This window comes from Aquarana catesbeiana, linkage group LG02 (assembly GCF_042186555.1).
Source record: "Aquarana catesbeiana isolate 2022-GZ linkage group LG02, ASM4218655v1, whole genome shotgun sequence".
Taxonomy (NCBI): Eukaryota; Metazoa; Chordata; class Amphibia; order Anura; family Ranidae; genus Aquarana; species Aquarana catesbeiana.
This window is the reverse complement of record NC_133325.1, coordinates 336,236,486-336,262,148: the sequence shown is the minus strand read 5'-3', so window position 1 is coordinate 336,262,148 and position 25,663 is coordinate 336,236,486. Positions and strand designations below refer to the sequence as shown.

At 39.0% G+C, this 25,663-nt stretch overlaps 2 protein-coding genes across 3 annotated transcripts in view; one reads left to right on the top strand and one right to left on the bottom strand.

Annotated features, from left to right (window-relative positions):
* Positions 1-25,663, top strand: part of ARHGAP6 (Rho GTPase activating protein 6) — a 368,531-nt gene that overhangs the window by 143,245 nt on the left and 199,623 nt on the right. The gene's annotated exons all lie outside the window — the stretch shown is intronic.
* Positions 799-23,780, bottom strand: AMELX (amelogenin X-linked). Its single transcript, XM_073617939.1, has 6 exons — positions 23,722-23,780; positions 14,870-14,948; positions 8,821-8,868; positions 6,455-6,499; positions 4,187-4,588; positions 799-960 (listed from the first exon to the last, which is right to left on the bottom strand). The coding sequence occupies exons 2-6, from the start codon at positions 14,921-14,923 to the stop codon at positions 955-957; spliced, it is 555 nt and encodes a 184-aa protein (XP_073474040.1). The 5' UTR covers positions 14,924-14,948; positions 23,722-23,780; the 3' UTR covers positions 799-954.

Sequence of the window (25,663 nt, the reverse complement as noted above, 5' to 3'; positions counted from 1 at the left end):
GGAAGTTCGATAGCTTCTGTCTCGTACTTGCTTCAGAGCATGCGTCGTTTTTGGTCCGTCGGAACAGCATACAATTGGTCGGTTTTTCCGATAGGAATTGGTTCCATCAGAAATATTTAGAACATGTTCTATTTCTAGGTCCGTCAGAATTTTCAACAAAAAAAAGTACGATGAGGCATACACACGATCGGAATAGACGATGAAAAGCTTCCGTCTGACTTTTTCTGTCAGACATTCTGCTCGTGTGTATGCGGCTTTACAGGCAACACCAGTGACCTGTCATTCATACTCTCCTTGTCCTCTGAGGGCACAGCTTCCACAGGTCCTTTTTAAAGTGTACCTAAACACAAAAAACAAAATAATATTTGATTGCAGCTTACAAATCCTTAAATGTAGTGGCTGCATTTGTTTTCTTTTTTTAGGCTTTTCTCTTAGGAAGTGTGTTACTTGCCGGATCAGCAGGTGAAAATAAAAGAATCAAATCTAAAAACGATAATGAATGAAGCCACTACATCTAAGAGTTGGTAAACTGCAATATATTTAATGTTTGTTTATGGGATTAATATTGCCATAAGATCGTCCTTTTGCTAGCTGCTCTCTGTTTTTTCAAATTTGCAGTGGATATGAGGCATGCAGACTTTATGAAGGCTCTGCTTCACACAGGTATAGTGGAGCTCTTTTTGGTTCTTTTTACACCTCTTTCTATAACCTGTATAGTTTCTATAATAGTATCTAGTTTCTTTATAGCAAAGGGATTATTTGTGCTAGAAAACAGTGACACAGACAAAGTACTGGTTTTCCATACTCATCAATTTTGTTTTATTAGGAATTTTTATATATTTTTTTCAATGCAATGATGATAATTAGCTAAAGAAAAATTGTTGTTGACAACCAAGCATAGACTGGACTTTAATGGTAGTGCAATCATATTTTTCTTGTCATTTCTGCTCGCATTTAATCCTAAAAATAAATGAAAAAAAGAAAATTAGAGTGTAATTGGTACATCTGGGTTCTATTCCAATGACATTTTCTTTCATAAAATAAACCTAGTTTTAGTGTGCTTTTCAAAATAATTTAAGTAAAACATTCCTTACAAACAGCAAATGAATACAGTACATTCCTGATCAGACAGTGGGATTGTGATAATTATGATAAATTTTCAATTTCCTCACTCATACCAATTGCCAAATATTGAACATGCACTAAACTGTGCAGCAGTAATTCAGCATGCATAAGCTATTATTCTACATCATTGGTCTGCCCGTGTGAAAGGGCCCTTACCCTCCCTATATTTACCCTCTTTATTTCATATGTGACAACGTTCACTAGGACAGAAAAAGATGGTAAACCAAGCATTTTACAGTTGTCACCAGAACAAGAGATGAAATGCAATCTACTAAATGTGGCATCTGTTTGAGTAACAACTGCCTAAAATGGAGGATTTCTTCACTTTGGAGAGATTTCCTCTCACTTCTTGCTATGTCTACAGGGCAGGAAGTAAAGGGAAAGCTCCAGAATGGACAAACACATTGACAAGAGTATTTTCTTTTTAAGTTAGATATGTTTATAGTGCAGTGACCCACAGTAGTTTATCAGTATTCAGTTTGCCGAAGTCAGACCAGTACATGAAGTTTCTAGTTGACTTCTATGGGTTGCCACGCTTAAGAAATAGGATATTTATGTCAAACAGATTTGCAAAAACAAAGAGAGGTGGATGCTGGGTGCTGTGAATTTTAAAGTGAAGAAATGTCAGAACTACTCTTTCAGTGGGGCTTTCCCTGCACTGCCAGGGTAAATGCTCATTTTTGCCTAGGGTACCAACAAAAAGTAGTTTTATTTGCCTCATCTCTCGCTCCATCAGCAACCAGTGCTCTTCCCTCCAATGCCCGGAGTTGTAGACGGGCCCCTAACACACTCATTTATGATGCAGGACTGGATGGTCCAGCATTGGATAATGATGTGATGATCTTAGAGTGCCTGCGACATATAGACAGCCAACACTTGCAGTGCTGGGGGTGCCCCACTGCAAGTGTAGGATTTAAGTTCCCTCCATGTTCAGCTTTAAGCTGTACACATCCCACACAGCTTTCAAGAAATGGGAGCATATGACCCCTTCAATAGCACTGGCCTTTTGTTATTTTGCAGCATAACAAAGTAATTAAACATTTTTTTGACTCTATGACCATTGGTGTCACGCTCACATTACAGTCTCTACTTCTGAACAATAAAATCCTGGCAAAAGTTCTAAATCCCTCGCCCCCTTTGCTGGAAATTTTTTTTTATTTCTGTCTGTACCTTTGTTCGGGGAATTGGTCCCTACATTCTGTTCCTTCTGACACTTCCTTCAGACAGGAAGTGAGGAGAAATCTTTTAAATTGGGTCACAGACACAGATAAAAAAAAAATGATGGACATTCTAACCTTTCCCCACTGTATCCAAAAAAAGCTCTTTTTTTACACAACATAATGTTGTACAAATTACTATTTTACAAAGTAAAAAAAAAATGAATTGTGTATTTGTTGTAGAAAACAAAAATCACCCAGACTTCAACTTGCTATAGTTTTTTTATTTTTTCATATTCTTGGCCCTTAAAGTCTTTTATGACTTTCAATGATATCAGCCAGCATTATGTTGCTCCCATGGTCAAACAACATCGCAATATTCAATGCCAACTTCTGAAGCATAAACTTTGAGCAGCTGAGCTTTCAGTATTTTCTTCTGTGTGTAATATATTGTTAAAGTGATAATGTGAAAAGACTACGGCATTTTAAGGAAGTTTTTGTAGCATGGAGGAGAGATTACTTTACATTTACAGAAAACTATTTCCTGTAGCCGCTTAATTAGAATGCTATTTTGGGATGTAAAAAATATAAACATATGCTGCCTAAGTCCGCACTCCATAATTAGGACTCATCTGTTCTTGGGAATGGGGTTTGTTTCATCAGCATTTCTCTGTGAATAATGAATATTTCCTCCTGTTTAGTCTTTCGGTAGCTTATTTTGTGTTCCGTGATATGGAATAAATAGGTCATACTGATCATTTAAAAAATGTAAAACAAGCTTGAGAAAAGATAGAAGCAAAACCAAGAGAGTGTGAATTTTCTGATAGCTATGTGTGACATTTTTTAAGTATAATTTTTTTTAAATAATTGAGAATAGAATGGCTTGGAGGCTTTGTACAGTTTGATGCCCTTCCTGTAATAAGCTTGAAAAATTCCATAGCCATGTTAGTCAGGTTATATTATGTAACTTTGCCCTTTTCAAGATTAATTCATTAGACAAATAATCTATTGCAATAGGTCTTTACAATTGTTAGAATATGATTGTTTTTTGTTCTAAAAATCTATATTTGACCACTTAAAGTAAAAGGCAAACCTCCAAGGCTCTTTAACAATAAACATGAAAAAGAAAACTACTGCCAATAGCATAATGTATTGATCTATTCAGGGCTTTTTTTCTCAAACAATAGCTGCTGGAACTCAACCACGACTCCACAAAACCCTTCCACGCACACATGTTCCAAATCACATCAAATAGTGGGTGTGGTCAGTCAAATTTCACGAACAGTAGGAGGGTCTTAAAGGGGCATTAAATACCAGGATTGCATTACATACAGAGTGCAGAGTTCAGGGGGGTTACACACAGAGTGCAGACCTGTCACTTGTAAACACAGAAACCGGACTTCTGTGTTTACAAGTGATTGTGGTGAGCAGACCCCCACAAGGGTCTGAGCCAGAGGTGGTGGAACTGAGTTCCACCAAGTTCCCCCTGAAAAAAGCCCTGGATCTATTACACTTACATAAAAATCGCTTATCAATAACGACTGCTGATCCCTTACAAGCTTTTATTCTGCCCAGGGGAGTGGACAGGCTCTAAGGAAGGTTCTACTTCACCCCTCTCTAGCATTGATCTAGGTCTAGGCAGGGAATAGAGTCACCTGACTAGAGGTTGATTAATAGTTTTTATTGGTAAAAAAAAAACTGTATATTTTTTTTTTTAATTTGTACAATTACGTTGTATTTTGACATATCTGGAATTAACAAATTTTTTTAAACATTGACCATACTCCACTTTCCCCCACCCTGTGTGTGCTCCCCTGTGACTCCCTGTTTGTTCCCCCCACCCAAAATATAAAATCACAACCATAATTAATCCCTAGTCCTGAATACATGCACGTTGTTCTTACCAGTTCTTCAAGCTTGGTTTTGCTCAGTGGCTGCCATGGTTCGTGTTGTCTTTCTTCCACCAAAGGGGGCTGTGGTTGAATTGGGAAAAGAGGCTGACCAAGTTTGTTTAAAATATCAGGTTTTGGTAGCTCTATTGGTTGAGTGTTTGTTGGATATTGACTCTCGGGGTTTGTCAGATAAGTAGGATTTAACGGATTAGCTTGTGGAGGTGCGAGAGGAAGCAGTGGATGGTGGGGGGATAGAGGAATCATGGGCTGTTGAGGTATAAGTACAGAGTGATGGGGTGACAGCTTTGGTATTGCATGTGGATGTGGTAGCTGTTGCTGGGGCATCATAGGTGACAAAGGAATCATTGGATTCTGAAGCCATCCGGACATGGGCTCATAGCCAAAGGAGGGGTACTAGAAAAATACAGTATATATTAACACATTTGTAGCTTGTCCACTGGCACAAAATATATGCTGATCTATATGCAAGAGTGCCTTTTGGTATTGATTTATCATTTATCACCTAACTGTGTTAACATTATTCATTGAAGTAAAATTATAATATAGACACTGTGAATTGTGAATCTGAAGACTGATTATTCTAAAAATAAAAAGCTAAAGTAATTATTAAAAAGCGAATCGTATGCATTGGTTAATGTTACTATTTTTTTTAAAAAACAAATTATTGTTTCTGTCTTAGTGGAAAAATAATCAGCCCTATGGTTTGGTAACATGCACAGTGTTTCCTTCTGTCTGCCTATCATTTTCTGTAAGATATTTATTAATTTACTTGTGTATTTATTTATTGTATTTAGTTATGTAGCACCAATAAGTTTCCCAGTACTTTATGAAATACATAGACTTTTTACCTCAATCTCACATTCGTGAAGACATTGACAAACACTTGGACTCCCAAGCTGCAAGCCAAGGGTTGTAATCACTTGGCCGTCATGTTGTCAACAGGGAGACAGATGATGAAGAGTACCAGAGGAGGAGATAGAGAACAACTTTTATCTATGCATACAGTACGTGGATTTCTGGTACACACAAGACTTCAGTGAGACAGAAACCCCCATAAAGAGAAGTGCTTACCCTGGCACTTATTAATCAAGACTGATGTGACCTAGAAGTCCAACTCTGAACAGAGAATGATGATTAAGGTGGGACTATAACAGAAAAATCTGCTCTAAACATGGTTCAGCAGAGTTGATTTCATGCAGAGCTTTGCTTTGTATTATTGAACTAGTAAAAGGTGATCTACGGGACAATTTACCAGTTTTTACTTTGTAAATTAACAGACCCATCTCCAAACACTGATCCACACTAGCCTACACTGGCAGCTCCTAAACTTGAGTTTTTGGCATTTTTTTGCCAAAGCTCCTAAACTCAGCTCCATAAATGACTGTGTCAATGTACACATAGGCTTTTAACAAAGTTTAGGAGCTGCTGCGTTTAGGTGAGTTTTAACCTCCCTCTCCTGAATGCGGAAGAATCGCATTCAGGATAGGAACATTTTGGCCCACGGCCCAAGAAAAACGCAAAAGCGCAGTTTTGCCACATTGTGTGTTTTCCCACAGGCATGGTAAATGTAGGAAAGTGTACATGAAGCCCAAGATTGTGCTTTTGAGACTGGAGAGATGTTACTGGGTAAGAATCATTGCCCCCCCCCCCCCCCCAACAAAAAATGACCTAATAAGAAAGTAGTTTACTTTCAAATTAATTGCTGTCCTAATTAGGAAGTACTAAGGCAGTGATGCCACAAGGACTACACCCTGGGTTCCAACTCTTGCTTGTGGGACGTCTGCAGACTCTGCAGATTAAATAGAGATCTGGTCTGTGGACCATTTTACTCATTCACTTGTATGAATCAGGTTCACAGGCAAAGCAAATTACAATTTCTTGCAACTCAGAGTAAACAAGCCAAATGTGCTGTCATTTGCGAGATACACAAATTGGTTTGCTCATCACCACTATCTCTTCTGGTTCTGTATTGGATTTTCAATTGTATTTTGGGCAGGGATTGTTGTGAAAGATCAGTGTATTCTGTAAAGTACAGGGGTATTCGTCAGTACTATTTAACTATTATGAATCAGACTTGTATTTTAACAACCAAATAAAACTTTATGTGAGCGTTTTGAAGAAAGCAACAGCAGTGTGTACCAGGAAGAAGTGCATGAAAAGTGTACATATTACGTTTCAGTGTTATATTCACTGTACTTATTATATGATGCACATTTTTACAGCTAATTGGAGTTTTAAACTCAAAATAAAATACCTTACCTGATGTTTCATCATGGACTGGTACCATTTTAAAGGTGTTAAAATCTGAAAAAAAGGCAGTTCATATTTTACTGAAGATATATTTTGACTATTTGTGTCTTTCGCTCTGCACTGCTATTGTACTGTGTATCCAGTGCCCTGACTAAACATTACCTGCCATACAATTCGTCAAAGTTAATTAACCAACTGAGCTTACTGAAAGCATAGTTCTTATCTGTTTTTCCTTAAGAATATAATTTGACAAATTGGTCATAAATTATACCATTGCAAAAAACTTGCATTTCCTGCTGTATTTGTGCTAGACAGTTTGGAACAACTAGAATTAACAATGTAGCTTAAATAAAAGCTTCATTTTAACATGACGTTAGACGTGATGTCAGATGTAATTGTGTTTTAATTTCTGTACATACATTTACCTGATCTTACCATATAATACATGACAGGGATCTTTTCAATCAGCTGCAAATAGGGCAGACTCACTGTGATCATTTTAATTCCATCTTGATTTTTTATTATTTTTTTTTTTAATGAGCTTAAAATGGGTTTTTTTAAAAAGAGAAACATTTATACTCACTTAGGTGGATGTAGCATCAATCCGATGCTGTCTCTGTCCCACGCGGCTTCTAAGACTGAGAACTAAGCGATAAAAGACCACTGATAGCTCAATTCTCAGTCTGAGCGGTGACTGTCAGGCAAAAGACAAATAGTCTGTGCACTTTGCAAGTGCAGTTGCTTCAGAGCTTAGTAAATGAGGGGAAGCTTTGCTGAATCATGGTATGCTATTTTTTTAAATTTTCCATGCATGTGATTAGGAATTCTTTGCAAAGTGAAGCGTTGCTGCATTTACTAAGCTCTGGCGCAACTGCACTTGCAAAGTGCATACTCTATTTGTGTTTAGTAAATAAACCCCAATTCATTCCCTATCTTACTCATATCTGAACAGTTGTTCAAGAAGCCTTTCCCGAGAAATAGATGGAGGCTGCCATTGCTACTTCTCATGCCAGTTTCCTAGCTTCTCTCCTTACCCTCTTACTTCAATATGTTGGGGTCTATCTATAAAAGATTTGCTTTGTGACTGTGTCAGCATTCATGCAAAAAAACATTACTAATACCTATAATGTTTGCAATATGTGTGAAATGTCAGTTTCTATTGCCTTTCGCAATGTGAATGTAATATTCTCTACTTTTGGATCCCAAGAGGAAAAAAGCCTTCAATTAGAAGCCCAGGCTTAACCTAACTACTCTTAAAAATGTTCCCTGCCCTCCTAACACCTATGCTAACTAACCTGTATAAGAAAGATCTGTATACTTACCTATTTTCAGCCCGCTCTGGTCCAGTCATGTGATCCTGTGCCAGCCAGCAGTGGCTAGAGTGAAGAGGAGAGAGCTTGACAATGGCTGGGAATGCTGGGGAGTGTTAACATCACCCATAGGCTCCCTTGGCCCATCTGTTGTTGGCGCTCCCTTCCCCCCCTGCAGCTAGCCCTGGCTAAAACAGGGGAGCAAAGGATCATGTGACTGGACTGGAGCAGGCTGAAAAAAGGTAAGCATATACGTATTATACATATATATATATATTTCTTACATAGGTATGTCAGCATAGGTGTTAGGAGAGGAGAGGGAGCATCTTAAGACTAGTTACGTTAATCCTGGAATTTTACTTTTGACCAGAGGAGTTAAAGAGCATTCTACTAAATATAGCCTAAAACTAAAGGCTAAGAACATTCCACCAGAAGAGGAAATTATATGAGATCTGAGCACTGTACAGTGTTTATGAGCTGCAGTTTTGTCCATTGTTTGAGAGGTTCAATGGCCAACAAATGGGCGCTCGACCAAGCTGAACCTCCAGCTGTGTTGGGAACTGAAACATTTAGCTTAGTAACACTGCTAAATGTGATGTGAAAGCTTTCTGCTCAGGGCTCCTGGTCGTTAGGGAGCCGGCCAGGGACTCACCCCTCTCTTAGTTTAAAGCCAGCCATTGATGGAGCAATTTTCTTTCCTGCAAATGCGTGTTGCTGAGGAAAAGTAAATATTAAGCTGTGAAGCTGAGGTAAATGCAGGACTATTCTGCAAATCTCAAAGTTTAAAATAACAACAAAAAAAGTGGAAAAACACTAAGAGTCACATCAAATATTACTTTTAGGTAAATAATGAAATAATAGCTCCAAATAGTTGTTTACCGAAAATACAACATTCTCTCCTTTCATAGGTCTCTTTCTTTAGTTGGCACATACACTAAATGGTGTCATTATTCTCTATGACCTGACCCATCTTTTGCCTGGCACCTATCTTTTATAACAATTGCAATTCAACTTTTAGATGCATAATATTTAACAGTCAGTTTTATGAAACATTTATTTCCCTACCTCATAACTAAGGTTGACATATCCTGGGTGCTGCGGGTGAGGAGGAAGCTGCAAATGCAAACATATAGATGTTATATTTAAACAACATAAGCTGCCATTTTCAAACTGCCACATATTGTATTATGGAAGCCATAAAATCTGCTACAGGTATGAAGTATAGGCACTGCGGGGCATACCTTCTTGGCCGTTCTGAAATACTTTTAATGGTATATTTAACAGACCGAACCAGCACACACAGGCTAAATGTTGGGCGGCATCGGCCGGTTCCATAGAAACTGGCCGATGAAAACTACTAGTGTGTATGAGGCTTTAGAGTTTATATAGACTTTAAACCTCTTTGTTTTAAGGAGGGAAATGTAAAACAGTGAGTTAAAGTGCATCAGTAAACAATGTTATCAATTACCTTTTTAGCTGCTTTTAATATAAAGTTATTAGATCTAAAAGATCCTCAGATCTCACAACAAAGACTTTAGAATTTGGTTTCTAACAACTTAGAAACACCTGCTGGTTGTTTGCATTGGAGGGTGGACAGGCAGCCTTCCAAGATCTTCTCTAAAAAAAACATTTCCTGTTTTGAATATTATTTTCTTCACAATGCTTATAGATGCAGAGATGATTGAGGACTTGTTTTAGAGTGTTTTTACATTTTGTTCAGAATCTATAAACACTAATGTGTGCATGATCTGGGCACAGGTTCATTTTAAACTTAAAGTTGAGTTGTGTACTTGTGTTTTTTGTTATTAACCACTTGATAACCATTGATGTACCAGTACGTTGCTAGACTTTGAGTGGTTTCTTTTTTTAGAGCCAACGGTCGGCTCTCTTGTAAAAGAAATCTTGGAGGCTAACTAGCCACTGAATTGCTTTTACAAGCAGCAGAAGGGGACGTCCCCACCCTCCCGCCGCCTTCCACTGCTTTTTTGGTTTGTCCCTTTTGCGCTTTTGCTGGCTGATCATAGAGGCAAACAGAGACCAGAATGGCTTTGTTCACATCTATGATATAGGAACCCGCAAGCGATGAGCATACATCACTTCAGGTTTCCCCCAGATATAAACAGCACCATTTAAAAAATGAAAAAGCATTTGATCACACACTGTTTTTGGTGTGATTAAATGCTTTTGAGGGCAAATGGGGGGTCTAGGGTCTAATAGAGAGAGAGAGGGTGAATCTCCCTAACTGGGACATCAATAAAATCCCCATTTCCTCTCCACTTTATCTAACACTACAAAAAAGTTTTCTCTTTAGTTATACGTCTTTGCACATGATAAGTTGAGCACTGATGTCTAATGGGCTACAAAACGAAAAAATTGTGGGACCTGTTTTTTTCATGCATTTCGTTCCAACGTGATTCTGTACATGAAAAAGTAATCTTTTTCATGCTTTACACATTACTGACATAATAAAGCCAGTGGTATAACAGCAGATGATACAATGATTTAACAGTGCACGATGCAATATGATCATTGTGCATAACTCTGTGAGAGTATGATGGCTATTTTTTGCCCTTGGGAACACTTTGTTTTTTGACCTACAGTCAGGATAAAAGTCCTCAAGCGTAAAGATTATTACATAAACCCCTTCTCCTACATACAAAGAATACATAGAACTAGTTATGATGATGCTTGATGACATTAGCTTTGAGTCGCCTTTGCAGTCCTAAAGGGGTTAACACTGCTGGATTTTTACCTCTTATATATTTATTAAAGCAATAGTCATGTTTTAGTGACCCCCTTTTTGCTTTTCATTTAGGATGCATTCACCCTTTCTCTGCCTTATACTGGTTTCCATCCCTTTGTCACTTGTACTGTGTATGATAGCATATAGGAATAATTCAGTTGTATCTATAGCCCCCTGGCTAGCCTTGTGAAACCACTTTTACAACATTACCTATTAATGTTACCAACAGCACAAATAGATCAATATATTTAACCCATGTAATTTGTTTTCATCCTTTGGAAAAGATACAAACGAGTACATTTTTTCTATCTAATCCTTTAATGCATAAAATGTTGTTCCAGTAAGTGCCTGATTTCTCAATACACTAGGAGGAGCAAAGGATTACAGTAAATTTTGGAAAAATATATGGAAAATCTTTGTTATAATCATCAGTTCCAATTTCTACACAGACCTCTATAATCCATTCTCCATCTTAGGTCTGATTGTCATTTATTCTATAAACCTATGCTTCTACAAGCCTTTTTATTTCTGTTATTATTATTAATAATAATGTTATTATTATTTTTATATTTTGTTAAACCGAAGTACCGCATGGCATTTTAAATGATCAAAGGTAGATAATATAAAAACATTGTTAGGAGGTTAAAAGCATGAACCAAGTTTTCATGGACTAAGAAATGAAGAACAGGTGAATTATTTTCACTTTAACCTGTGTTTATGAGATATATTGATTCAGATTTGTTTTTTGATTTTTGATCATCCAGTCTTGTGATCCAGTCAAGTGAAGAACTGTCATCAGCACACCAAGAATTCCTCAAGAAGAGTCAAAAGCTTTATTGTCACATGGTACACAAAAAGGCAACGTTACAGAGCCAAGCAAGGCCCCTTCATCAGGCCGGTGACCCTCAATGAGTTCTGTGTGGTTCCAAAATGTTGCCTTTTTGTGTACCATGTGACCACGATAATAAAGCTTTGGACCCTTCTTGATGAATCCTTGCTGATGACAGTCCTTCACTTGGATCCCTTACGGTTCCCAGCAGGTGGTATTGCAGCACCGATCACTAAAGAATAGCCATTTTCAGGAACGTATGCGTGGTGAATATTGTGTTTTTGTTATCCAATCAGACTTGTGATTGCACTGTCAGACAGCATACGTGGACCAGGATCTTCACTGTGGTTAATTCTGCGCAAATTGACCCAGGACACCCCACTAGTGTGCTGGCTGAACAATAAAAGAGCAGCAAAAGCATACTGATGAATCATCACTCTGCTCACTTTAAATTCTTTTGTCAACAAGCTTCTAGTGTTAGGCTAGCAGTACTACTGTACTCTGCAACAGTGCCTGATTGACTCCTTCCTTTACCGTTCTGAATCTTTCCATGCAGGGTACTATAGAAACTAGACACATTAAGATATTTAAATATGTATAGGCATTACATGATTTTTATGGATATGTACCTTAATTAATTGGTATTGTTATATCTTGCTGGAGTTCAGTTTACCAGAAAGCATTTTCCACGGAACCCAACTGGGTGTTTGCAAATTAGTTATTATAAAATTAACTTAACTGTGTACATAACCACAATCAGAACACCAACAAAATTAATTGATTTAGCTTGATTGCCCAATAATTACATATGTGGGTGTATGTGAATACTATACTGGCTCAGACACTTACATTGTTTGCATTACAACCAAAAAATTGTAATAGATACAATACATATAGATGCACCTAAGCACATTACATACATCCATATTGATTGTTTCTGATTTTGTTAAAAGCAGCTTATGTGTAACCTGTAAAATTTTCTCTAAGGCTATCCATTTTCTCTAAGGATCATCCATTTCATTAGAGTTGATTTACTAAAAGAATAGAATCTGTTCATTTAGCAAAGTGAGGGATCAATTTGCAAAGTTAAAGTAGAATTCCAGCTAAACCCTAACTAGTCTTAAAGTGATTGTAAAGTCAGGTTTTTTTATCATAGCCTTCCTGGCGGTATGATTATGTCAGATTTTTGCGTCTCAAAGCGGTACATTGTTTTGCATAGAAATTTGGCGTTTTATATTGTAGGCCTGTAATTCTTAGTAATAACACACTTAAATCTGTCCAAACAAGAGTCTAGTAGACATCCCAGGTATGAGAAAGTTTGAAACACGAAATCATAAATTATAATATAATAAATAACTATAAATAATTCTAAAAAATAATAATATAATAATAATAAAATTAATTACCCCACGATTCACTATTGCTCAATTCTGCAAGTGTTTTAATTTACTATCGCTGTCTTAAACCACTTTTGCCGTAAAGGGACACTTTTTGGTTGCTATGGTCTTAAGTTTCCAGGCAGAAAGAACAGTATATATAATATAAAAGTGCATGCAGAGCACTGGACAAAGCACTAGGGACAAAAGGGATGTGAAATCATTTTATTACAGTAATGTAATCTGTAAGATTACAGTGTACTGTATGTGTTATGTTTTTTGTGCTTTTTGAATTTGCCGCCGGACTCCGCCCCCATGCGTCGCAACGCTTGCAGGGAACAGAGCTTGGCACACAGAGCATTGGGCGGAGGACACAGCCCGCAGACACGGAGGGGGCGGGGGGGACATTGCAGGATCCTGGGTGCAAGGTAAGTAACCTGAACCAGGATGCTGAGCTGCAATCCTGAGTGTGGGTCGGGGTTACCGCTAATGGTACTGAAATTTAAATTTAACCCCGAGCCATACTCGGGATTACCGCCATTGAGGTTAATACATTCTATGCATTAATATAAAAAGCCTTCTGTATGCAGCAGCCCCCTTAATATTTACCTGAGGTCCCTCTAGATATGGATAAGTATATACAGTACATCTTTTTTTACAAAGGTTATTTAGTATGAGTGTTTGGAGGGGGAGGGGGGGGCATTTTTAGGACTAGTTAGGTTTTCACTGAAATTCTACTTTAATGTTTAATGTTTAGGACATAAAACATATACAGCGGAGGGTGCCATCTAAGTGCAGCAATAAAACATTTATTGTATGATAAAAACAAATTGGCAACTCACATGAAGTAAATTTGTGGAGGCATGTCTACCTGGCCGGCAGCAGTGCTGCACAAGCCTTGCCCTTGATGCCTCTTCTACAGGATTCCCTGGATGTCCTGATTTCATATGTTTTACATGCCTCTACAAACTTACATCATGTGAGTTAACAATTTGTTTTCATCATACAGTAAATGGTATAATGATGCACTTAGATGTCATTCTCTGCTGTGTGTGTTTTTATGTCTTGAGTTAGAGATTTCTTCTGTCTCTTTGCAGGAGATGCATCTTTTCCTTGTAAAAGGAAGCTTCCAGGAGTCTAACCCTGACATACCTGATAAAGACTGGTTTATTTGATTTATAGTTATGCATCCCATGTTTGCATGGTCCATGCATGTTTTTTCTTTGCTATAAGGAGGTTATCCATTAACTACTTGCACCATAAAGACATTTAATTTGTTAGCCTTAGGCGGTTTTGCATTCCCATAGGAGTATATGGGAACAGAAAACCCTTGAAGCAGGTCACATGCAGATTAGAAGGAGGTCAAACTGCAGGTCAGATCCTGTCATTCTAAATGATCTCAGAACTGATTCTTCTGATGCAAGCCCAAAATCCATTGACACAAGCCCTATATAAAATGAATTTGTTCACTATAATCAATTTACTGATTTAATACATCAACCCCAATTAGTTTCCTCAAACCTGTGCCTCAAACTCTGATGAACTACTCCCAGTGGTATGCTGGCAGTGGCAATAAAAAAGCAGCTTCTACTGTACCACCCAATGTTGATGTATTAAACCTCTCATATAGGGGGTGCCTGAGAGATATCAGAACTGCCTGCCAAGTTTCCCCTTACAACCTTAGTGTAAAAAAACTCTTAACAGTAATACCATCTGTATTCATCAGATTCTGGGGTTGATTTACTAAAACTGGAGCGTGCAAAATCCGGTGTAGCTCTGCATAGAAACCAATCAGCTTCCATGCTTTATTGTCAAAGCTTAATTGAACAAGCTGAAATTAGAAGCGTATTGGCTACCATGCACAGCGCTGCACCAGAGTACTGAGAGCTCCAGTTTTAGTAAATCTCCCCATGTATGTTTAAAGTCCAACTCCATGCAATTTTTTTTTTTAACTCTGGAAGAGTAGGTAAGAATTTTCAACCTTTTCAATGTATATAAATTGAGTTCTGTTGTTGAGGTTTCACCTCAACTTCTGTCCCAGTGATAACCATGATTAGGATATGGAGTAAGAAATATCGATGTGGACACACAACAATAGAAGCCAAACAGTATTTTTCCATTGGGCATTAGGAAAGTTCCTGCCACTATGGAATGATTAGTACTCACAGGTAAACAGAAAGCAGCTCCAATGAGTGACATAAGTATAATCCAGGACTTCATAATGACGCAATGCTGTATCTTACACCTGTAGATGAAATGCAAAAATGTATTTTCACAATGAAATCCACTATTCAAACTTTTCTGTTTTTCTAGACCCCTAGTATGCAGCTCTACAGCAATAAAAATATGCACTACTGGCTACACATAATTTGACATAAATGTTTAGGTTAGTTTATCACAGTTTTCAAGGAGATTAGAACATTTCAATAGGATGCAGTGACTTAATTGTTAGTCCTCTAGATATATTTAAGATTTTTTGTTATTCATTTGTACTGTACAAATTGTGGTTAAGGTTTTTGTGGTCTGCAGCTAAAGGCAGCCATACATGGATCGAAATTCGGCTGGTTCAGCAGGAACCGGACGAATTTGATATGGGCAGGCTGAGGGGAAGCCTTCCCTACCCTCAGAACACAATAGCACAAAGTGAGTGAATCCCCCATCTACACTGAGTGTGTGGATGGGGAAGTTGGGTCATTTTTTTGAACAAAAAACTGCAGCAATGTATGACCAGCTTTTGTTTATTCACTAACAAGCTTTCTGCATCATCAAATCTAAAGTGAAATAGAAAAAATAGGCTGTGCCATCTCAGTGCAGCCAGTGTTTATGAAGAGGGAATGTCTGCCAACTGACTTAACTGAGAATTTCTTTGGAAATCAGTGTTTAAGGCCATTTATGCTGGCTGTGAACAAACAAGTGAACACCACTAAAACTAAAGACATCATGTAGTAGCAAAACGAGGGCGGGGGGGGGGGAGTAGTGCAACCTTAAAGTGGAACTAAAACCACCAATTTAACTATTTCTAGAACAGATACATTCAAGCCATGCTTTGAATCATAACTTTTACAGTTACTAGTGTGCTCATGTTATCTTTCAACCAAGCTGTGCGATCATCAAATGGCTGGTGTCATAATTGATCACAAGTACAGCACCATGGCAACTGAAGATGAAACAGAGGCTAAGATGGCAGCTTCATTAGCTGGAAAGGAAAGAAGAGTTTAGTTCCGCTTAAAGCTGGGCAGATTATTCTTCGAAAGGTTCATAGAAAAATTGTTCACAACATTTATTTCTTGCCATCATTGAGTCAACTAATTTTGTTTGAAAGCCCTTTTAAAATTTCATCTAGACTGGATACTTGAATAGAATTCGAGATGTATTAATGTAGCAGTAGAGTTTAATTGGTTCCAAACTCTCATGGAGGTTGCATTGGAATTGTTTCTGTTACAGGGGTTGGCTATACTCAGGCAAAGCTTCCCCTGGAATATTTCTAGGTATATGATCTGACTATTGTTACAGATGTGCAACACATTCAGTTACATAATTTTCCCCTTTTCTATGAATATTTAAAAAACACTGATACACTGGAAAATCTCTATATGCAATAGTGAGCACTCCTAATACCCACAATTTCTCATTATCATGGAGATGTTAACCCACACTTAAGCCCCGTAAACACGGGTAGAATGTTGGCCAACATTCTGCTTGTGTGTATGTCGGTCTGTCCGACAGAAACCAGCCTTTCAGCAGGCTTCTGTCGAACGTGCATGCTGGAAAACCAGCAGCCGACCAACTCCCGAGCAGCGCTTTCAGCCAATGGCAGAGAGTGCTGATCGAAGTGTTCTGGCAGGAGGGCCTTCCCTCTGTCAGACCACAACAGTTCAGCGAGGGAGATCGCTAGACTAACCTTGCATGGTTAGCACAGTGTCTCCGACCGGAGCTGTGATTTTTTTGTTAGTGTGTACCTGGTTTTAGGCAGTGTATGGGCAAGCTAATGGTCTATTAAGAACCCCATCAATGCTTTGCACAGATGTACTGTATGTTGAACATTTGAGATGATGATATTTCATTACATTTGCTACGATTTTATTACTATTTTCATCACAGTCATTACCACAATCCAGCTCCTACTTTCCTTTAAAAGCTTATAAAAAGGCAGCATTTAATGTTCATGGGAACAGTGGAAGAGAATGCAAGAAGAAAGACATTTGTTTATTGCTGCAATTAAAATCTGTTTTCCCAAAACACGTGTACAGCTTTCCTCATGTCACACAACGTTGAATGCAGCCAGTGCAGCAGTGCTGGAGGCAGGCATGTGGAAAAGAGTGGGTGGTGAAGTATGTTGGAGAAAGAAACGTGTTGAAATGAAATATAAACACAGTTATTTCTCATGGGCACGTGCAATTCTGTTTTTCTGCTGTGTTTTCCAATGCTAAGAAACTAAAGTGTAGCATTCAATTAACCGAGCAACATGCAGGTGCATAAGAGTATTGAGGTAAAAAGCAATGTCTCACCAAGCACTAATCTTTGTGTGCTATTTAATACATTAGGCACTGTAACAGCATGGCCAGTTATGTAAATTGCAGATTCTAGATCTGTACAGTGCTCTTTCACCACAAGTCTAGGGTATTATGTGAAAGGTCCAGCTACTATATGTATTTGGGCAATCTGCCAGGTGTTACTTCTTGTAAAGCACTTTTCATGTAGGATTACAGCCCATTAAGCTCCATGGCCTTGTGCTGACTCCAGAATCATGGCAGGCTAGAAATTGAGGCAAGTATTTTTGAAGATAAATAGGTAGGTAGATCTACACCCAATCCCTAAAATCTTCTGTAAGATGTTTTAAATATCTTTAAATCTGCAGCTATCTTTAAAACTTGATGATCTTTCCTTGAAAGCCCTTCTTTAGGCACTTTCTGGTATGAGGTGACAAGTATTTTTTATGGCGTGACAACTGTTCCCCAATTGTTTTCCTGCATTGTCATCCTGTCACCTTTGTCCCTGGTGGATCCTACAACCTGCCATGCCAGCAAACATGGCAGACATAGCCAGGAAGCCAGCCAAGAGGAATGATGTGCAGCCAATACTGTTGTGAGTGCATGTAGACTGGAAGTAATAGGGGTGCTTACAAGTATTGTAAGTCAAGAGAATATGCTAGATTTCAATAATCCAGGTATAGCTTGCAGTGCTGTTCTAAGCTGGAAGAAAGATCTCCCCGCCGGTTGCAGTGAATGGAGCAGGTGCCTTTGCACCATTCAGGGGTGTAGAATAATCTACAGAGAAAGGAAGGAACAATGCTCACCAACCCAGTGCATGTATGTAAATGAGTGTGGCCTCAGCCAGTGCTGCTCCAGCCACCCCCTCTGACATGTTACGCCCAACACACTGGGGCTTGGTCACAGAGGTCATGTTATGGTTAATTTTGGAAGAAGCAAATTTGTATATAGGTATGCATTTTGATGCATATAGGTATGCATTTTGACTTAAGGTATAACTACAGCCAAAACTTTTTTTTAGACTTAGATAGTGTGGTGGGGGAGGGGAGTTACAACAACTGTCAAGTTTTTATTGGTGTTTGTGTCCTTGAAAGAGCGATTCAATCTCACTAATTGTCACCAGGAATGAAAGTGTGGGTAAATCCAGAAGAGGAATAGGCAGGAAATCTTTCAATGGGGACACCAGTTCCCATATCAACTGTCTTAGAATAGATTTCCCTCACTTTGGAAAAATATCCTCTCACTTCCCATTGAATATACAGGACAGTAAGTGAAAGGAAAACTCCCCAATAGGACACAAATGGCAGAAAAACTGACAGTGGTTTTAGCCCTCTGTTATTCTTGTTTTAGTTTTAGGTATATTTTAATAAATTATGGCTGTTATTATTATTTAGTATTTCATCACTAAGAAATGTTTAGTTTTCTTTTGTTTACAAAGATGATAATATTGTATGGTGCTTTCTGCATGAGAGATACAGTATATATCAGTAGTTCTTGAGTAAATATATCCTTTATTTTATACTGTCAGTCAGCCAAAGTATAGGAAGGTAGTAATTTTCCATCATTTGGGACAGGATAATCAACCCTATTGCGTATAGTGAAGACAGTCCATTGCCAATGTCTGGAATTCCTTTTGGTGTCATTCCAGCCCTATCTATTGTTTCTGACCACAAAGAATGACAAGCCTGCTGTTTTCTTGCAGTATATATTTAGGTGAATACAAACAATGTTATATTCTTCTAGGGGAAAACAAATTTGTATTAATGGATGATGGCAGTTATATAATGTAAAAAAAAAAATCTTATCTACAGTATATTTACATTGCTGCCTGTGTCACTACTGGACCACAGTCTCTAGAACTGAAAGTGATGGAAAAAATCCAAAATTTTGAGTCATCGCCAGAGTAAAACAAAGTGAAATCTTCCAAATGGGACATCTGTTTTGGTGACATTTCTTTTTGGCAGTGATACTAATATTTGCTTAAAAAGATGATGTCCCTTCAGATATATGTGCTTCCTTAGGCTTCATGTACAGTATACTAGCAGCTCCTAAACTTGAGCTTAGGAGCGTTTGGCATTTTTTTGCCAAAGCTCCTAAACTCAACTCAATAAAAGCCTGTGTGTCCTTCACATATATGCTTCTAGCAGAATTTAGGAGCTGTCACGTTTAGAATAGATTAAATCTCCCTCTCCATTACCACTCCCTTATAGGAAATAATATCAAATATTCAGTGGGAAACCACTGATGTCTTCTTTTATACGAAACCCTTTTGTTTCTCCCCCTACTCTTAGCACAATACTTTTTGTATATGATTTTGCGTTTCCACATGATTTAAGGTACTTTATCAAAGGCATATACTGTATGTTATATAATATATTATTCTTTTTTACATGATGGAGCTACATTACCACAGTTTGTGGCCTATAAGGAACTGCTTGGTGTTGCATCTGTAATGTGATTTTGACATGCTGTGTTCTGACTCAGTTCCAGATTGGTGACTGAAGGCAGGAGCTGTCAGGCAGCTAGCATTTTTAGATTGAGATCAGAAATGGCAGCCTCTATACTCTCTTAAAGGGTTACTAAACTCTTGTTTTTGTTTTTTTAAACAAACATGTTATACTTACCTCCTCTGTGCAGTTGGTTGGCCCCGATCCTCATCTTCTGGGGTCCCTCAGCGGCGCTCGCGGCTCCTCCTCTTCTCAAGTGCCCTATCTGAGAAGCACCTCAGGACACTCTTTTGGGACACTCGTGCGGGCACGTTCCCATGTCCTGCTGCTGTGTCTATTGACACAGACACCAGGACTCGGCCCCGCCCCCCCGGCACCCGCGTCATTGGAATTGATTTTTTTTTAATGTAGTCTTTATTTTGATTTTCACAAACATTGAGCTTACAAAGAACAGAAAACAGAGAGCCCAAAGTGGCACGAAGGCAAAGGTTACAGACTTGAATTTGGCAATCAAAGCGTATTGGCATATCCATCGAAAACCATACATGCTGAAATATAATCTTATACCCGCATTGTACCAATCAGTAGCTATGATCCCAGCTGTAAAACATGTTTATGAGGACCACGATGGGCCGAGGTAGGTAAAGGGGTGTGGGGAGGGGGGGGGTGAGAAGGGATCAAGCATAAAAGTGATGGAGAAATAAAAATAAATAAGTAACAAAACAAAAACACACAACAGCCAGCACTATCACTGAGAAGATGAATGATAAGTCCAAAAATATTCCACAGAACCAGGCAGGTCTGCTCCGAACTTTAACAAAACTAAGCTAGATCAGTTCATCGACTATAAGGGTGTATGGGGCCCTGAGGCCGATGGCTGTGGGGACGGTGAAACACTGGAAGTGTAATGTTTCCAAGTGGCCCAAATCCCATAGAACTTGTCATATCAGTCCCTACATGTTGCCATCCATTCCTCTGCAGCTATTATGTTATTTACCAAGCAGATCCAATCAGATCACCCAGGAACATGGGTTGTTTTCCATTAAACAGGGATCAAGCACCTGGCTGCATTCAGGAGATGAGGTAGGACCGACTTGCGGTAATGGCTGAGAGGAATAGATGGCACGTGGAGCAAGAACTCCAAGAGAGAGTCAGGCATCTCAATATCCAAGATCACTTTGATCTGAGCCCTGCTATCCTGCCAATACGGCCAGATCCTTTACAAATATGTAAGTAAGAACCCTTCAGCCCACAGCCTCTCCAGCAGGCATCAGAGACTGTTGGAAAAATCCTAGCCAGGTTAGGAGTTTCTCTATACCAACGGGTCAATAGTTTGAAGCAATTTTCCTGCATCTTTGTGTCTACAGAACTCGCATGGGTAAGACGATACAGGTGGTCCAACTGAGTCTCTGTTAAAGTATGCTGCTGGTCTCTCTCCCACTTCCGTATACAGACTTGCTTACCCCTAGACTCTGCCGATTGCAGCATCTCATACAAGACTGAGATTGAGTGGGGAATGGGGGCAGCCAACATACATAGCTTCTCAAATGAAGTGAGAGAGGATGGGGGTCTGATACCCTGAGGCAAGCTGAGGACAAAATGATACAACTGCCTGTAGTGCCAATCATCCAGCAGAAAGTGAGCAAATTGGTCATGGAGCCAGTCCAGGGATACCAGACCCTGTTCTTGTATGAATCTACCACAATGCACCTCTCCATCCCTTGCCCATGTACGAAAATAGGAGACATGTTCCCCAGGAATGAACCAGGGGAAGCCTCCTAAAGGAGCAAGGGGGGAGGCAGGAGGAGACAATAGCCCCTGTGCATTGAGAGCCTCCCATATTTTTAGAGCATGGGTGGTGACAGGGGACACAGAATCTGAAAGATCCCAATGTTCTCTGGAGAGCCAAGGGGAGTGGGATAGTTTGCGCACAGCCAGGAATGTCTCTAAGGGGCCCCTTAATTTCAAGTGTACATTATGGTGCCAGTTCAATATTCGCTGCAAGTCAATTGCTTCATAATATCTACGGAGGGATGGAACCCCCAATCCCCCCAAGGGCTTTGCAGGGGGCGAAGGGACACCCGGGGGCTCTGCCCTTGCCAGATAAATGTTAGAAACAGGCTGTTGAGGGCCGAGAAGAAGGACCTGGGCAATGATATAGGCACCATCTGTAGGTAGAAAAGAATCCATGGCAACACATTTTTAAGATACTGACTCGGCCCATCCATGAGTAAGTGGTACGGTCCCATTTTAGCAAGTCTGACCGAATCGTTGAAAGCAAAGGGATATAATTACTAGTGTATAGTTGAGAGAATTGGGCCGGAAGATGAATTCCTAGATATTTTAGGCAAGAGCGACACCAAGTAAAGGAAAAGGAGGCTTGCAACCAAGTTGAATCTGTTTGTAAGTCGGAACAGGTACATTTTTTAAGTGTAGCTCCAGCCAAAAAAAACTATTTTTAAGCTTTTTGGATAGCATAGGGAAGAGTTAACACCCCTGTAACATTTGTTTTGCTGTGTGTGCCCCTGTTCAGAAGATTTCACCTCACTTTCTGTCCCAATGACAATTGGATTTTGAAAATTTTGGGTTGTTGTGGAAAAAAGCCTTGGTGATAAAGCATCAGTGGGGGTACCTTTTCCCCATAATAGCTCTTACAGGAGTGAATTTCCCTTCCTAGTGGCAGATTTCCTCTCACTTCCTGTTGTCTCACTCCGTTTGTAAGTAGGAGTCGTTTGTAAGTCGGATGTTTGTAACTAGGGGACCCTCTGTACGCATTTCAGGGGAAATGACAAGGGGGAGAATCTCCGATTTACTATAGTTAATTTTGAAATTTGAAGGTGAGTGGAATCTCTGTAGCTCAGCCATAATATTAGGAAGTGAGATCAGTGGATCTGCCACATAAAATAGGTCAGCATCAGCATAAGCTGATAGTTTGTGCTCCGTAGTCCCCACACTAAGTCCCCTAATGTTAGGATTCAAGCAAATCATATTCCACAATGGCTCCAGGGTAAGAGCAAATATGAGTGGGGATAGGGGGCATTCCTGCCTCGTCCCATTCCAAATGGGGATTTGATTGACAACAGCGGGAGCCAATGGCTGCGCTGCTATCAATCTATCCTATCAGGACACGAGACACCGGCTAGAGCTGGTGTGCTCGTCCCTGGAGCGAGAAAGAATGGGTTCAGGTAAGTAAAACGGGGTCTGCTGCGTGACAGAATGCTTTTCACCTTAATGCATAGGATGCATTAAGGTAAAAAAGCATGACGGTTTACAACCCCTTTAATAAGGGTTTCCTGTAAAGGGCCCATGTAACCTAATTTAGCAATCAAGTATAGTAGGAGTAACCATGATGTATATAATCATATCTATGTTTCAAAAAAACGAATGCCACTTGTTACTTTTTTGCCATAATAGGGTGCCCTTTTCCAAGCTGCCAGTTTAACAGAAAACATAAAAAAAAGAGTCAGCACTACTAGTACTTGTATAATAAACAAATACTCCTACGGTATACAGGCATGGGGTAACTTTTGTATTTTTGGACAGAATCATCCATTTCTTAATCACAGCTAAAGAGATATGACTAAGATCCTTCACAAAACACATACGCTAACTTCTGCCGATAAGGCATGATATCTGTTTATTACACAAGTCCTAAGAGTACTGATCATCTTCTTATCCTCACCCTCTGCTGTTTAAAAGATCAGATCATGGAGTACTTCCAAGACATGGAGCTGTGCCTCTGCTTGCACAAGTGTCAGAGATTTGCCCAGAGACTTGTTTGGAGCTTAGGCCAAGTGGAAAAGAAAGAGTGAGGTATAAATCTTAAGAGGTTACTCAGTTCAAAACAGTTCAGAATGTAATTTAAACGATGACAACATCAGAAGGGGATATGTGTAAATAAAATTACATGCTTATGATTTCTGGATGATTATGAGCCGTCTGCTAAAATTGTTTCCATTTTGAGCAAATATATTGCAAGTTTGCTGATTTCAATAAACTTATTAACAAAAGAATGTTATGCAATCTATGCTCAATCAAAGTAAAAGCAACTTAAAATATGTGAACTACCGCATTTACCTACCTTTTTACCTTCACTTCATGGAAAGTGCTTCGAAGATGTGCACAATGATGAAGCTGCAAACATTTAAATCTAACTGTTAGCAAAGCCCAACCAATCATCATTGACTGGTTTGGGAAGGTGTCAGCACTTTTTTTTATCACTGGTTCATAATTGTAAAGTGTTAGCATGTTTACTGCAACGTAAATACATTTCTCTGCAAATGCAACAATGTATTATTAAGAAAGTGGATTTGTCAAAGTCAGCTAACCTACACCTGGTTATTTATTTTTTCTCTGATCTCAAGGAGAAGAACTTGATGATTATGGTAGAATTAAATGTCTAAGTACAAGTACACATTCACTATGCAGTTCTAATTTCAGCCATACACTGCCTATTTTCCACAATGGATTATTATTATTATAGAGGACTTATATGGGGCCAACGGTTTGCACAGCGCTATACAACATGAGGGCAGACAGTACAGTTACAATACAACTCAATACAGGAGGAATCAGAGGGCCCTGCTCATTAGAGCTTACAATCCCAGTCAAGTGATACAAAGCGTAATAACTGTGGGGGATCAGCTGATGGACAAAGTACAGTTGTTAGGTGGAGGCAGGATAGGCTTCTCTAAAAAGAAAAGTTTTCATGGATTGCCTAAAAGTGGGTAGAGTAGGATATAGTTGGACAGATTAGGGTAGGGAATTCCAAAGGATGGGAGAGGCTCGGGAGAAGTCCTGTAGGTGAGCATGGGAGGAGGTGACAAAGGAATTAGAGAGCAGAAGGTCTCGGGAGGAACGAAGAGAACGATTTGGTTGGTATTTTGAGACTAGACTTAGATTTTGAGACTAAGTTAGTGCTGTAGCCGGGCCAAGTTGTGGATGGCTTTTATAAGCTATTGTTAGTATTTTTATTTAATTTGTTGGGTGAGTGACAGCCAATAGAGGGACTGGCAGAGAGGGGTAGCAGACGGTGAGCAGTTTGTAATGCGGATGAGTCTGGCAGCAGCATCCAGTCTAAACATTACTTCCTACAGTTGGGCCATATAGATGTCAACTTCTAGAATTTTAAGACCCTGTTCATATTATAACCATGACACCTTTGGTTACTATATGCATATTATAATGCGATCCAGGGATGCAGTAGGAAGCATGTGAAGGCAGTGGCTTCTCTAAAAATCAGGAAGACAATGTTTTTTCTTGCTTCAGTGTCTCTTTTCAAAAGCAACTAGTTCCTGAAATCCTGCATAGTTTAAAGCAAAGTTCTTAAACTGTCTTTAGAGTAGTTGAAAATTATGGCATTAGAATAGCATCAAGTATTTATGATACTCTAAAGAGCTAATTTTCCCTTTTAGAATTTATCTCAAGGGTTTAGCCAAGGAAGGGAGAAAATGTATTTCAGCAATAAATAATCCAAAAGAAGAGGGGTCGGTCACTGTTGGTATAAGTCTTGCTATAGTAGCAGTGTGTATGTCTTGAAACATAGCAACTCTTATTATTTCAGATGTGAACACTGCTAAAGGAAAAGTATTTTATGAGGTAAAACGTAAGATGCAGTTGGTTTGTAAGTTATGTTCCATAGCTTGGCCTTTCTGAGACTGGAAGGCCTTTTGTTAAAAGAATCTTGGCAGCACCATCCTCAAAGAATAAATCCTCCACAATTTCTTCCCAATCATAATTTAATAAAGGATATATTATATTTATGGAGATGATTTTTGGCTTGATCAAGTATTCAAATGAATTTTATTCTAAAGTTAAAGTGGAAGTAAACTCCTTTCTAGTACTTTAACCTACAGGTAAGCTTATCATAAAGCTTACCTGTAGGTAAAATGAATATCTCCTAAAATGCACCTTTTAGGAGATATTCCACTGAGCAGCAGCCATTGATGTCACAGGCGCATGCACTCTGAAGGGACGGTATACTCCCTTCAGAGCTATGTGCCATGGTTGTGACTTCCACATGC